This window comes from Oncorhynchus kisutch, linkage group LG15 (genome assembly GCF_002021735.2).
Source record: "Oncorhynchus kisutch isolate 150728-3 linkage group LG15, Okis_V2, whole genome shotgun sequence".
NCBI classification, from domain to species: Eukaryota; Metazoa; Chordata; class Actinopteri; order Salmoniformes; family Salmonidae; genus Oncorhynchus; species Oncorhynchus kisutch.
Genome location: NC_034188.2, coordinates 72,926,013 through 72,939,658, shown reverse-complemented (window position 1 = coordinate 72,939,658; position 13,646 = coordinate 72,926,013). Strand labels below are relative to the sequence as shown.

General features: G+C 45.3%; 1 protein-coding gene across 2 annotated transcripts; it reads right to left on the bottom strand.

The window, feature by feature from the left end:
• Window positions 1-194: 194 nt before the first annotated feature.
• Window positions 195-13,646, bottom strand: LOC109905844 (uncharacterized). 2 transcript variants are annotated; one of them, XM_020503477.2, is made up of 28 exons: window positions 12,846-13,645; window positions 12,543-12,743; window positions 12,235-12,359; window positions 12,026-12,119; window positions 11,667-11,780; window positions 11,434-11,574; window positions 11,050-11,233; window positions 10,631-10,777; window positions 10,219-10,473; window positions 9,997-10,097; window positions 9,619-9,825; window positions 9,176-9,255; window positions 7,412-8,207; window positions 6,861-7,182; window positions 6,524-6,736; window positions 6,274-6,353; window positions 5,323-5,506; window positions 4,990-5,205; window positions 4,736-4,881; window positions 4,233-4,614; window positions 3,896-4,087; window positions 3,149-3,696; window positions 2,876-2,983; window positions 2,643-2,715; window positions 2,127-2,513; window positions 1,872-1,959; window positions 1,664-1,763; window positions 195-371 (listed from the first exon to the last, which is right to left on the bottom strand). In XM_020503477.2, the coding sequence occupies exons 1-28, from the start codon at window positions 12,942-12,944 to the stop codon at window positions 330-332; spliced, it is 5,625 nt and encodes a 1,874-aa protein (XP_020359066.1). In that variant the 5' UTR covers window positions 12,945-13,645; the 3' UTR covers window positions 195-329. The 2 variants fall into 2 exon arrangements, with proteins under 2 accessions (XP_020359066.1, XP_020359067.1); XM_020503478.2 differs by lacking the exon at window positions 195-371 and having other exon boundaries at window positions 1,675-1,763; window positions 1,865-1,959; window positions 12,846-13,646.

The following is a 13,646-nucleotide window of genomic DNA, read 5'->3' as shown; positions in this document are numbered from 1 at the left end:
TTTAATTTCAGTTTATTCAAGGGGCCTGCAATCATTACACGTATAAGGATTTGCAAACGCAGCAGAAAAAAATCATATAAAGACTAAAACAACAAATTATTTTACAGGTATCTACAGCATATAGTGTGTAATCGTGCACTGGTTGCTTTTGTTGTGTGAACACAGTAATAAGTAGTGATGAATAGACTGAACACTAATTTATGTATATACACTTTATTACAAATATTATATTTTAAATTACTGATTACAAATTGCACAGAAATACAATGTATACACGCAAGTACAAAATACGTGCAAACACACATGACAACAGCAATCGATCTTCAAAATCATTGCGAAGACTGCTTGGCCCGTAGCTTCTGTAAGGTTTTCTGTAAAGAGAGAAAACAGAATTCATATAATTTCAAACGGACTAATGTTGAAGTACATCAACCAACTTTAAATTTCAATATCATTTTACATTTACGTTCTAGTCATTTAGCAGACGCTCTTATCCAGAGAGACTTACGTTAATGAGTTCATACATTTTAAAACCTCTCTGGGTTAGGGGGCAGTATTTCCACATCCGGATGAAAAGCGTGCCCAAAGTAAATTGCCTGCTACTCATGCCCAGAAGCTAGGATACGCATATTATTAGTAGATTTGGATAGAAAACACTCTGAAGTTTCTAAAACTGTTTGAATAATGTCTGTGAGTATAACAGAAATTATTTGGCAGGCGAAACCCCGAGCACAATCCATCCAGGGATTTTCTTTTTTTAGGTCAATCTGTTTTCCATTAGTTTTCTATGGCAAGCCGTTTTAATAGAAATATGCTTGCAGTTCCTATGGCTTCCACTAGTTGTCAACAGTCTTTAGAAATTGGTTGATGTTTTTCCTTTGAGTAATGAAGAAGTAGCCCTTTCCTTTCTGGGAGTCGAGCCAAGTGGACTGTTTTGTTTAGGGCGTGTGACCTGAAGCTCGCTCCACTTTGATTTTATCCCATCTTAAATTTGATTGATTATTTACGTTTTAAAATACCTAAAGTTGGATTAGGAAATTTGTTTGAAATGTTTGGACCAAGATTACAGGTAACTGGTTAGATCAGTTGTGGTCATGTTGGGCGAGTTGGAACCAGTGTTTTTCCTGAATCAAACGCCACAAATGGACATTTTGGGGATATAACCACAGAATTAATTGAAATAAAGGACCATTTGTGATGTTTATGGAACATATTGCAGTGCCAACAGAGGAAGATCTTCAAAGGTAAGGCATGAATTATATAGTTATTTCTGAGTTGTGTCGAGCCTGGCGGGTTGAAATATGATTGTCATGTGTTTGTTTGGTGGGGTGCTGTCCTCAGATAATAGCATGGTTTGCTTTCGCCGTAAAGCATTTTTGAAATCTGACCAGGTGGCTGGATTAACAAGTTTAAAGTTAAGCTTTATTTTGGTGTATTGCACTTGTGATTGTATGAAAGTTAAAATATTTCTAATAATTTAATTTGAAGCTCTGCCATTTCACCGGATGTTGTCAAATCAATCCCGCTAACGGGATTTGATCCATAAGAAGTTATACTTTTTTTCATACAGGTTCCCCGTGGGAATCGAACCCACAACCCTGGCGCCATGCTCTACCAATATCACATTTCATTCATTTAAACATTGGGGTATTTTAAATGTTACCTTATGAAACTCTTTGGCCTTCTCCCTGTTGTTGGCATATGCCACCTGTCTGCTCCTGACCTCCTTCTGAAGCTTCACCTCATCTAGTCGGCTGTACAACCTGCAGAGAGACAACCAAGAGAGAGGTCATGAGAGAAACATGTTGGATATCAGATCATGTTAATGTGATGTGTGGTTGGGTCTTGTTCGAACAGAAATAACCTGTTACCTCTCTGTTCTCTTATGCATCTCAGCCACGTCCTGTTTCCTTATCTCAGGAGTGCTGATCCTCACCTCCCCAACCTTCTTCAGCTTGGCTTCACTCACCGAGGACAAAGAGAGGACTCGGTTCAGTAACACTCTACAACACATAAGACCAAGTCTTTGACCCATTACTAACCCCACTTTCCTTCCCCAAGAGTTCCCATGTGTTGGTTGGTTGTTAACACAATATTATACTTATTTTAGTCTATTCTATTGTTACCTAGCATGGGAGGCTGCAAGGGAGTTTGGGGCTTTGGCTGTTGCTTTTTCTGCTTGGCATATCCTCCTGCATGGGTTGACTCTGCACTCCTCTCCTCTCTCCTGGGTTTAGAAGCGGTTGACTGAACAGTGGTTGGGTCAGACTGGGCCCTGGTGGTTGTGTTGGCCCTACTCTCACTGATGTCAGACTGGGCTCTGGTGGTTGTGTTGGCCCTACTCTCAGTGATGTCAGACTGGGCCCTGGTGATTGTGTTGGCTCTGGCTTCATCCCTCTTGGCTTGAATCTCCTCCACCCTGCGGGCAGACCTCTGGATCAGGGCCCTGCGTTTCGGCTGGAAGGCCTCCTGTAGATTCACGCTGGGACACGACTGGAACTCCAGTAGCATCACTTGCCATAAAATTTTTAAAAAAAAGAAGTATAACCAAGGATTCATGTATGCATTTAAAGACCAAGAAAGGATTCAGAGAATGAAAGAAGAGTAGGAACCAGAGAAGTTTCAGGTCTTCTGATTCTCACCTGCATGAGAGGGGGTTGTCTCTTTCTCCTGTAGACTGGCGTCCTCCTCTGGCAACATCGTCGACTTTGATTCCTAGAAAACATCACACCAAGTTCAGGGACTACCCAACAAAATGCATGCAGCGGAGGAGGTTAACAGAAGAGATTTCAGTTACTCAGTCTTCAGACTCCTCTGGCCATTGGGCAATCAACTTTTCCACAATGTATTGTTTCTCAGCGTCTTCTTCTTATACCTCTATCTCTCCTTCCTCAGTGAGTTCCTGGCCCTGTAGTGTGGTGTCTGTCAGGCTCACCAGGGTCAGCATGGACTCATTCATAATCCCCTTCACACTGCCCACCTCCTAAGAGAGGAGGAGAAAGACATCACACAGATCAACCAATAGCAGCACACAAGACTCCTTTCTCAAAGCCCACCTCTCGAGTGACATCCATTAACACAACCCCTTCACTGAACCCAAAGTCTGGGAAACATTTTAATAGTGAAAAAAATGTCATGAAATACATACCATTATTCTCTCCCAGATGGGAGGGCTGATCTTTGACTCTGAACATAGCTGGTCATCTGGCTCTCCTGCATCCAGGTCCTCAATTTTAATAGCACCTCTTTTGTCAAGTCTCTGAGGTGTTGGGGTACTCTCCATATCAGTGTCCCCTCCTTCAAGTGGCATGTCCAAAGTGGAGACATCTTCACAGGCTGCTAGACCAACCTCCTCTGCTCCAGGGGATACCTGCAGGGCAGAGTCATGGGGGAGGCACTGGGATATGGTCAGCTGGTACAAGGAGTCGTGCAGGGCGGGCGAGGGCTGAGGTGGTTCCTCCGCTCCTCTCAGGCGCTCAGGAGACGGTTCAGAGGTGACAGAGGGGTCTGTGTCATCCTCAAACTCCTCTGAGCATGCAGAGAGCTCAAGGTCCCCTGCAGGTGCTTCATGGTCACCATCTTCGTCGTGGGAACATAGCCCCTCCACTTCCTCTTCTGGAAGGTGAAAGGTCATGAAGGGTTCAGCTGTCTCGTTATGCGTGACCTCAGCCAGGAGGGGGTGGAAGGAGTCGGAGGCTGGATCCAGAGACAGAACAGAGGTAAAAAATATTAACAGTCAGAACCTAGTACCTAAGCCATATCATCACAACAAATGAGGGATTGGGGAATACTAGTTAGCTGGTGGGCCAGTGTGAATGCCGCAGGAAATGGAGGATGAAAAAATAATATCAGGGAATTCCGATTCATCATTAGAAAACGACTCTAATAGACTCACCCCCAGTCCTGTCTGCTTCCTTGGAGCAGGCCCCAGAGTGCTGCAGGCTCTGGTAGTGTGGAGGCTCCCGTCCAGGGAGAGAGGAGCTGCTCAGTAACTGGGATTCAGGGGCTCCCTCTGGATCAGAAAACACTCCTGTCTGGCCCGAGACCCTCAGATCCACCCAGCCTAGGGAGTTAGAACCACCAGCTTCTAATGTAGGAAAAAAAACAAAAAAACAAAATCAGGTTTCAGTATAGCATTAGCAAGAAATGTGCACTTACACACTGAAATAAGACATGCAATAACACAAGCCAACACACAGTAATATTTCATCCATATTCATTGACTCGGTTACCTGAGCTCCCACTCCATTGGGCAGCAGACTCATCCAGCTCTCCAGCCAGAGGCCTCATCACCCGGCTCTCATCCTGGACTTCATCTAGCCACTGGGATGACTGGTCCAGTCGCTGGCTGACAGAGATTGACTGATTGGAGAGCCCGCCAATCATTCTGCTCAAAGTCGAATCCCACCCGTGGTCCAGTGAGGTTGATTGACCTGAGAGCTGGCCAATCATTCGGCTCAAAGTAGAGTCCCAACCTTGGCCCGGCGAGGATGACTTATCCGAGGGCTGGCCAGTCATTGGGCTGAAAGTGGAGTCCCGCCCCTGGTCCAGAACCAATGAGGAGGACTTGTCTGAGAGGCGATCCATGATCCGGTTGACAGTGTTGTCCCATTCCTTAACAAAACATTTTAAAAAGAGATGCCTTGAATTAGTTAATGTTGATACTAAAAATTTGAATATTTACTCTGAACCCATAATGCCATTGAATGGAGTACGAGGGTGTTGATGGACCCACCTGGTCCTGCCCCTGAGCTCCTGACTCCCAAACAGGTGATCTGTCTGGTCCCTCATTCTCCTGCAGTAGCTTAGACCAGGGCTTCTGCTGCGACACAGAGGAGCTTGGCTCCTCACACACTGACCCCTCTAGTACTGCAGATGGACCTGGATGGGAGGAGGAAGAGTATGAAAAGGGGAATTGTAAGAGGCTGCCGTTTGGAAATTCACTACAATAAGATACTATAATCAAAAAGAGAGAGATTGTGTGTGTACCTGTCTGGTTCCCAGCAGTACTAAGAGAAAAGTTGAGCTCCCTGGTGTATTTGTCTATGATGCGCTGGATACTGCTGCTGTGTATGAGTGAGTCTAAAATGGTACCAGATACACCCCTACAAGGACTGTGTCTGGATGAAGAGGAGCCATTGACCGATGTCTTTTTATTTGTTCCTCCTCCTCCCATTCCAAACCCAGCCATGAGCAGGGAAGAGTCTTATGGGGGAAAAAAAGAGAAGAGGATAAAATATATATTTGAAATGTAACTCATTTCTGACAAGACCGAATTGGTATATACTCAATTGATCAGGCCTACAGATAAGTCACACACACCTATTTGGGTGGAGGTGTGTTCAGGGTCCGTGGAGGTGTGTTCAGGGTCCGTGGAGGTGTGTTCAGGGTCCGTGGAGGTGTGTTCAGGGTCCGTGGTGGCATAGCTTCCAGAAGAGATGGTGGTAGAGGACAGGTAGTCAGGTTCTGAGGGTCTACAGGCTGACTGGAAGGACAGGCTCTCCAACTGGACAACACAGATGACAGGGACACAATACACAGGAAGACACCAGGGTTAGACAGGAAGGGTATAATAACATAGCGACGGTATATAAATAACACTGGAAAGAGCTCAGTTCAAGTGTAGAAACCTTCATGAAATATGTTTTCACATATACTTCAGGAACAATTGATTTACATCATGGCTCAGAAATAAAATACACACACACACACACACGGACGGACACACACAAAGATACACACACAAAGATACACGGACACAGAGAGCTCAGTTCAAGTGTAGAAACCTTCATGAAATATGTTTTCACATATACTTCAGGAACAATTGATTTACATCATGGCTCAGAAATAAAATACACACACACACACACACAAAGATACACACACAAAGATACACACACAAAGATACACGGACACAGAGAGCTCAGTTCAAGTGTAGAAACCTTCATGAAATATGTTTTCACATATACTTCAGGAACAATTGATTTACATCATGGCTCAGAAAGAAGACACACAGCGCAGTTCAAGTGTAGGAACCATAATGAAATATATTTGAAATATACTTTAGTTCAGGGTAATATTGATTGACATCATGCTCAAAGGAAACAGAAACCCAAACAGTCACGAACACAAGACAAACAACAAAAAACTGCTTCTCATGCAATATCATGGTATTGTAGGACAGACCACAAACCCTCAGATTTGGCAACTTATCATTTATCCACAACATGGTGGACCTCTGAGGGGGGAAATAGAACCAGTAAAAACCCTTACCTCTGTAGGAGATTTACCAAGGACACCTCTCCCAAACTGACAGGAGTGATAAGACCGTTCTGGGAGTGCTGTGGTGGGATCTAGGATATAGGACAGTTGCATTAGAGTAATTAAAAATGTCTGAGAGGACTCCATGACCATCAGTCTAAAGCTTATAAAAGTGAAAGGATCCTTATCTTATACTCCTGTGGTAACCATCCTGGCATAAGATATCTCTCTATTCCCCTTCATCCAGTCCTCCTTTCCTTACCAGGTCCAGGAGAGGCACCAGCCTCCAGCTGTAGTCTCTCTCTCCAGGACAGCTTGCTGGATCTACCAGACCCGGTTAATGTCTCACTCCCAGTCCCAGCTGTGTGTTCCCATGCACTGGACACAGAGGTGCTGGAGTGACCTCTTTCAGAGTGGCCCGAGTGGTCCTGTTCTTCTGCGATTGCCCTTTCAATAGATACCGCCACACTCTCTTCTGCACAATACACAGAAGCCGGTTAGAGATACACGCTTGTTTATGAAGGATGTATACAAGTGGTTACTAGAGTTGACCACTGCCGTGTGGTGTATGGTGCCCCCTGTGGGTGTGGCTGGCTGACCTGTGATCAGGCTGGCATTGGCTGGCGTCTCCACCTCCTGGATGGCACTGAGCTCGTGCTGCTCTGTCATCTCCATGACGGCCAGCCTGGCACGGGCCACCGGGGGTTTGGCTGCCCGGGGGTGGGGGAGTGGGTGAGGGGCGGGTCTGTCTGAGTGTGAACTCTGGACGTAGAGTGTGTCATCTTGGCTCTGACTGGTTTCTACCGATGTTGAGGTTTGCCCATTGGACTCCTCGATGGCCCGAAGCAGAGCTGCCATCAGACGGAGACGCTCTGACCCCAGGACTTCTGACCCCAAACCATCAGTGGTCTCTGGATCAGGCTGGTGGAGCCACACAGAGATCGAGACAGGCAGATATGGCTGGTAAGCTACTTTATAGTCAGTAGGCAGAGTATATCCATGCAATTTCATGGACATAATGTACATGTTTGGGCTAACTATTAGCTCTACATGTTAGTGTTACTCTTACTTTTTCAATCACTTTAAACCAATAGCAGACCTGCCTTAGTAACAGCAGGTAAAACCCTTAAGGTGTCGTTTGTTTCCTTACCTGTGTGTCATCAGCAGTGAGCAGTGCCTGTAACGCCTCCCTCTGTCTCCTCCTCTGCTCCCTCTGTTCCTCCTCCAGTTCCCTCTGCTGCATGAAGAGCACCTCCCTCTGGGCCTCCACCCGCCGCTGGGCCTCCCGTAGCTCCTGCCTCTGCCTCTCCACCTCCTCCCCAAACTTGTCCGGGGCCCGCAGGACAGACCCAGGATTTACCGGGGCCCCCACTTCTGAAAGGGTTGGGCTGATGGGTGGGATGGGGTCAGTTCTTGATGGGAGTGGGATGTGTGGAGTAGGATGGAGGGAAACAGGACGTGGTCTGTAGGACTGGGGGTCTAACGAGGTAGAGGGTGGCGGTAGCTTCTCAGGGACATCCTCTGTCACCCTACTAAACACATTTTCCGCCAGCCATACACCTGCTCTTTGGTCCCTTAGGCTTTCAAAGGTGGGTTCTAGCTGCACTGGTGAGGTTCTGGAGTTAATATGCGAGCCAACTGTAGTGCCAGGGAGGAAGAGAGTTTGAGCCAAGATGGAGGGCTCCTGTGTGGGGAGGTCCAAAGGGGTGTGAGCTCTAGAGTAGGGACTAAGTGCTACAGGGAGACAGGGGAGCAGGGCAGAACCAGAGGGGAGTTCTAGGGGCACTGCTGGGGGATTGATTAATCCTTTAAAGTGTGGTAGAGGACGGGCTGTGGTACCAGGAGGGAGACATGTTGAGCTAGTTTGACCAGAGTAGCGGTTTCTTAGCGTGCGTTGGTACCCTTCCAGACGCCGGCGAGCCTCCTCCACGGACTGCTTATGAAGCCTAAGAGATTGAAACATTGAAAAGATTTGTTTTAGATAAATGACCAAAACATCCATAAAAGTAGACATAAGTTAGGTGTTTAAATATATATATACAGTGCCTTGCGAAAGTATTCGGCCCCCTTGAACTTTGCGACCTTTTGCCACATTTTAGGCTTCAAACATAAAGATATAAAATTGTATTTTTTTGTGAAGAATCAACAACAAGTGGGACACAATCATGAAGTGGAACGACATTTATTGGATATTTCAAACTTTTTTAAAGAGGCAAAATCTACAATGGAATGGTTCAAAAATAAACATATCCAGGTGTTAGAATGGCCAAGTCAAAGTCCAGACCTGAATCCAATCGAGAATCTGTGGAAAGAACTGAAAACTGCTGTTCACAAATGCTCTCCATCCAACCTCACTGAGCTCGAGCTGTTTTGCAAGGAGGAATAGGGAAAAATTTCAGTCTCTCGATGTGCAAAACTGATAAGAGACATACCCCAAGCGACTTACAGCTGTAATCGCAGCAAAGGGTGGCGCTACAAAGTATTAACTTAAGGGGGCTGAATAATTTTGCACGCCCAATTTCAGTTTTTGATTTGTTAAAAAGGTTTGAAATATCCAATAAATGTCGTTCCACTTCATGATTGTGTCCCACTTGTTGTTGATTCTTCACAAAAAAATACAGTTTTATATCTTCATGTTTGAAGCCTGAAATGTGGCAAAAGGTCGCAAAGTTCAAGGGGGCCGAATACTTTCGCAAGGCACTGTATATATTTAAACACCTGAGTCAAATACGGCAGATAGGGTCAGCCACAGCAAATGAGCATTTAGTGCCTCGCTCAAGGTTTGAACCAGTGACCTTTCAGTTACTGGCCCAATGCTCTTAACCCGCTAGTCTACCTGCCACATGAGACACAAATCAGCAATAGGCAGCTGTTTTAATTTCATCATATGAATCAGCCATGGTGAGAAACACACCTGTTCTGGTCAAAGAGACGCTGCTGATACTCTCTGATTCTCCTGGAGTGGTCATCCTCAGCAGCTGAGTGTATAGTAGACTGCACAGGGACAAACACAGAACAAGTCAGTGTTGCATGTGTTGCATATGTGGAAACACACAGTCAAACACACAGAGCTCAGTTCAAGTGTAGAAACAATCATGAAATATATTGAAAATATACTTCAGTTCAGGGTAATATTGATTTACATCATGGCTCACACACACACACACACACACACACACACATACACACAGCTCAGTTCAAGTGTAGAAACCATCATGAAATATATTTAAAAATATAATTCAGGGTATTATTGATTCACATCATGGCTCAGATAAATACACACAATCCCACCACAACCACATCTCTTCACACACAATCCCACCACAACCACATCTCTTCACACACAATCCCACCCACCTCGGGAGTTGGAGCAGCAGGGCTGACGTCTTGGGCTGGTGTTTTCTGTGTTCCAGATGTGGCAGGTGTGTCCTGGTTCATGGCCGTCTGCAGCTGCTCTCTCTCTTGCTGGGCCTCCTGCAGCAGCAGCTCCAGCCTGCTCTTCTTCTCCTCTAACTCCTGTAGCAGGGCTATCTGCTCCTGCTTTTGCCTCTCCAGCTCCTCCTCCTGGACAACAGAGGCAACCACAGGGCAAACTATGAGCTTTCAGCTTTAGAGACACTTTCCCAGAAAGGTTAATACATTCACTTTATTTTACACCCCCCTCCCACTCAAGACAGATCTATTATGCAGACATGTTATGGACATGCATGAATACATAGATACAAAGACACACACCCTCCTCTTCCTCTCAGTTTCAAATGTGTGGATCTTGATGACTTGTTTATCAGGATGGAGCAGGGTACCAGCCACTATGGACTCTTCTGTTGTCTCTATAGCTAATCAGATAAAATACATGAAATGGATCATTAAGAAAAAAACACTACAGAAAAAAATGCTTTTCTTGAACCTTCAACCTTATAGCAGCAAATCAAGAAGTTCTATAAAGGGCTCACTAACCTTGGGCTGACTGAGAGGGGTCTGGGAGTCTGGAAATAGTGGTCAAAGGACGGCCCCTCTCCTCACTGGCCAGAGAACCTGTCTCAATGGTCGTAATGCCTGCGGACGTGTCGCACTCTGCTGTCGGAGTAGTTTGGCAGTCACCTGGGGGATCAGCCAGCCTCCGGTAGCTCCACTGGTCTCTCTGTGACCTGATGCGGGTCAATAGTTTCTTCAAGGCCTGTCTGGGAGCGCCACCTAGAGGCCTGGATGGTTCTACAATGACAGACAAAACAATAGTTTATTTCGCACACACGATCCAACTCCATTTATTACAGTTTCCACATAACCTTTCTTGACAACACTATGGTCATAGTCTGATAGTCAGTAAATCAAACATTAACCAAAGCCGGAGTCCAATCCATCTCTTCACCTTCATCCTGTTGTTCCTCTGCCCCAGCCAAGGGTGTAAGGTCAGGGGTGGCCTCCTGGGTCAGGTCTAGGTCTTCATCCTGGCTGCCAGTGGACACAGCTAGGAGAGGCTCTGGGACCAGCTGCAGCACCAGGTCACCTTTCACTCCTGCAGGCAAGAGATCAGTACAGGTTTAATTAGACGAAAGAGAAACTCCAGTCCAACATACTAATGGTAATTACTAATTAGGTGCCATAATAATAATGTGTGTCCACACTACTCTGTCTAGGATAGAGTCAATATCTCCATTTCAATCAAGTAAAACTTATCTACGCACCATGACAATACCAACAAATGTTGTCCTCTGGGCCAGAGTAGAAAAACATTGCTGCAGAGAAAACTATGAAAAATTTATTATGATTTGGATCACCCCTCCTTACTCCTCTCTCCAGTGTACATGTCCTCGAAGGCGAACTCCATATCCCTCTGCCAGTCCTCCCTCATCTCCTGTCTCTTGTGGAGCGGCTGGAAGATCTGGGCAGGCATCTGAGCCATCACCTGCCTGCGCCTCAAAAGGTCTGTCTGATGCATGTGTTCAAGCTCCACCAGGAGGCGCGCTCGGTCCTGACAGCCAAAACAAACAGGTATTGCTGTTGTTTTGGCCTTGACGCATACAATATGCATTCAAAGGATTTCAGGAATTCATTTAACATCTCAGGACAGGTTTAGCCTCGTTACGCAGAAAGTTGTACATTGACTTTTCTTTCATGTTATCACTTGAATCGTCTTGAACAAGGCGAGTGTGTTTGTGTAGCAGTATGTACCTGTGTGAGCTGTTCCCTCCTCAGCGCGTGGTTACCCCTGAGACGAGCCTTCTCCAGCTGCTCCCGTCTCTCGCTCTGCTCCTCCTGTCCTAGCTCCTGCAGGCGCTGCATCTCCTCCAATGCCGCCACCTGTGCGTTTGGCTTGGGGAACAAAACACACCGGTTACAATAGAAAGAGGACAATATATCACACTGGGCCATTGCATCTTTTTGAACTTTTAAAGATAGATTACCTGTGCTGTGTAGACTTCCCTGTCCACTGCAGTCTCTGGCATATGATAGTGAGTCACAGAGAAGGCATCCACGTCTGATTTCTTCACTGCATGCAGCTTCCTTGACTCAATACTCTGTTAACAGTAAAAAGAAATGCACAAAATGTGAGAATATATTTGCTGGAATTGTAAGATCTACTGAGACTGTGGTTTGCTCATACTACAATAGAATATTGTTAATTAAATGTGTGCTTTAAGAATGGTATGTGGGTTTGGAAGGAGAGCTCTATATTCCATTGTTACAGTGCCTTTGATTAAGAACTTTCCATCGCAATGACCATAGTTCACAATGTGCCCGATTCCTTAACATTAAATTGTACCTCAATTGGGTTGGGTGGAAGGGATGGGAAGTTGGCCACTTTTGCTGCCCTCTGCTTCTCCACCTGTATGGACTTCTTCCTAGCCTTGATAAAACTTGAGGGAGAAGAAAAACACTCCAGGTTTAATATCAAACATTCCAGATTTAATATCAAACAATGTAACAAGCACATGTTTGTTTGACCAAATAAAATCCTGTTGATAGCCTCACCGATTTTGTTCCTCCTGATCTTTCTGTCTCTGTGATTTGAGCTCTTTGAGGGCTACTCGATAGCGCTCATCTGCCCGAACATGATTCTCCTCATTTTTCTGTGCAATTGCCTCCCAGTCAGGCTCCTGGGGAAACAAGAAGTGTGCATTGATCAACCAGTTGTATAGTGAAGTAAAGACACAGGTATTTTATGATCTGGGGCATGACCCAAGTTGCTTAAAAAATCTTACAAAACCCAGTCAAGTTACACTGGCAGCCTGTAATGTATCACACATTGCTAAGACAGAGGTTGAGAGTTGAGTGTTTACATTTTCTTTGGCACTTCTATGTCCCTCTCCCAAAACTCGGAGATTGTCCTGGTATAACTTTTGCAGGGTCTTCAGTTTCTCACTCTGCTGTTGTTCCCACTCCCCCTTCAACTCCTCTGCCAGGTTTTGTAGCTCGCGCTCCCTTCGCAGTTGCACCTCCGTGCGGATTTGTAGAGCGATATACCGCTCCTGTTCCCGCACCTGTGAGAGTGCTGATCATTAGCTACCATTTGGTAGTGTATGCATTGACAGGATGTAAGCATCGTCACTGAGAGCGAGTGTTAGGTGTTAGCTACTATATACCTGTTGTATTCGCAGCTTCCTTCTCCTCTCGTGTTCCTCTCGAATGAGTTGAGCTTCTTCATTTGGACTTAACCGTAATCGAGACACATTTCTCTTCATCTTTATAAAATTCAGGGATGTTGAAAGGCGAAAATATTAGTTCGCTGATCAACGGCACTGTCTGAAAAACACCCATGCCAAACAAAGGCCAGCCAGTTGTGCTAAACTAGCTGGCTAGCACCAGAAACTTCGGAGTAGGAAAAATATTCCGGTTTTCGCAATCTAGATTGTTTAAATATTGATGGATTAGCTAAACAAAACACTATGCTAATTTGAAGTAGCTAACGTTCAAATTCGTTACAAAATCCCCCTCCAAAGTGTTGTTTATTAGCCGAAATCCATGCCAACGAGTGAAAGCGTTATTTCGTTGTTAAACGTCACTTCCTGTATTTTAAACCGCGCTAAATCATGTGATTGGATGCGTTCCACCATGCCCAAAAGGTGGCCGATTTTGCATTACCGCCACCTACTAGACTGGAGTACAACTCCCTTATACTTTGCTTGAAAACATAAATAAATACCCTACCATTTAACACCACACTCACAAAAATAACACCACCCTACTATCTCTACTATTTAGTCCTACCTCATGCCAACAGGGTGGGACATCACCACTAAACACCCTGTAACTCTTCTGATGTCAAGTCTCGCACACCCAAGTACCTCTTTGCAAATGCCACCACAACCTCAATTTTCAGTGACTTACGTTCCATCCCTACTGTTGATAACCATTGCTATAAATGTTAAAAATACAATCTTACT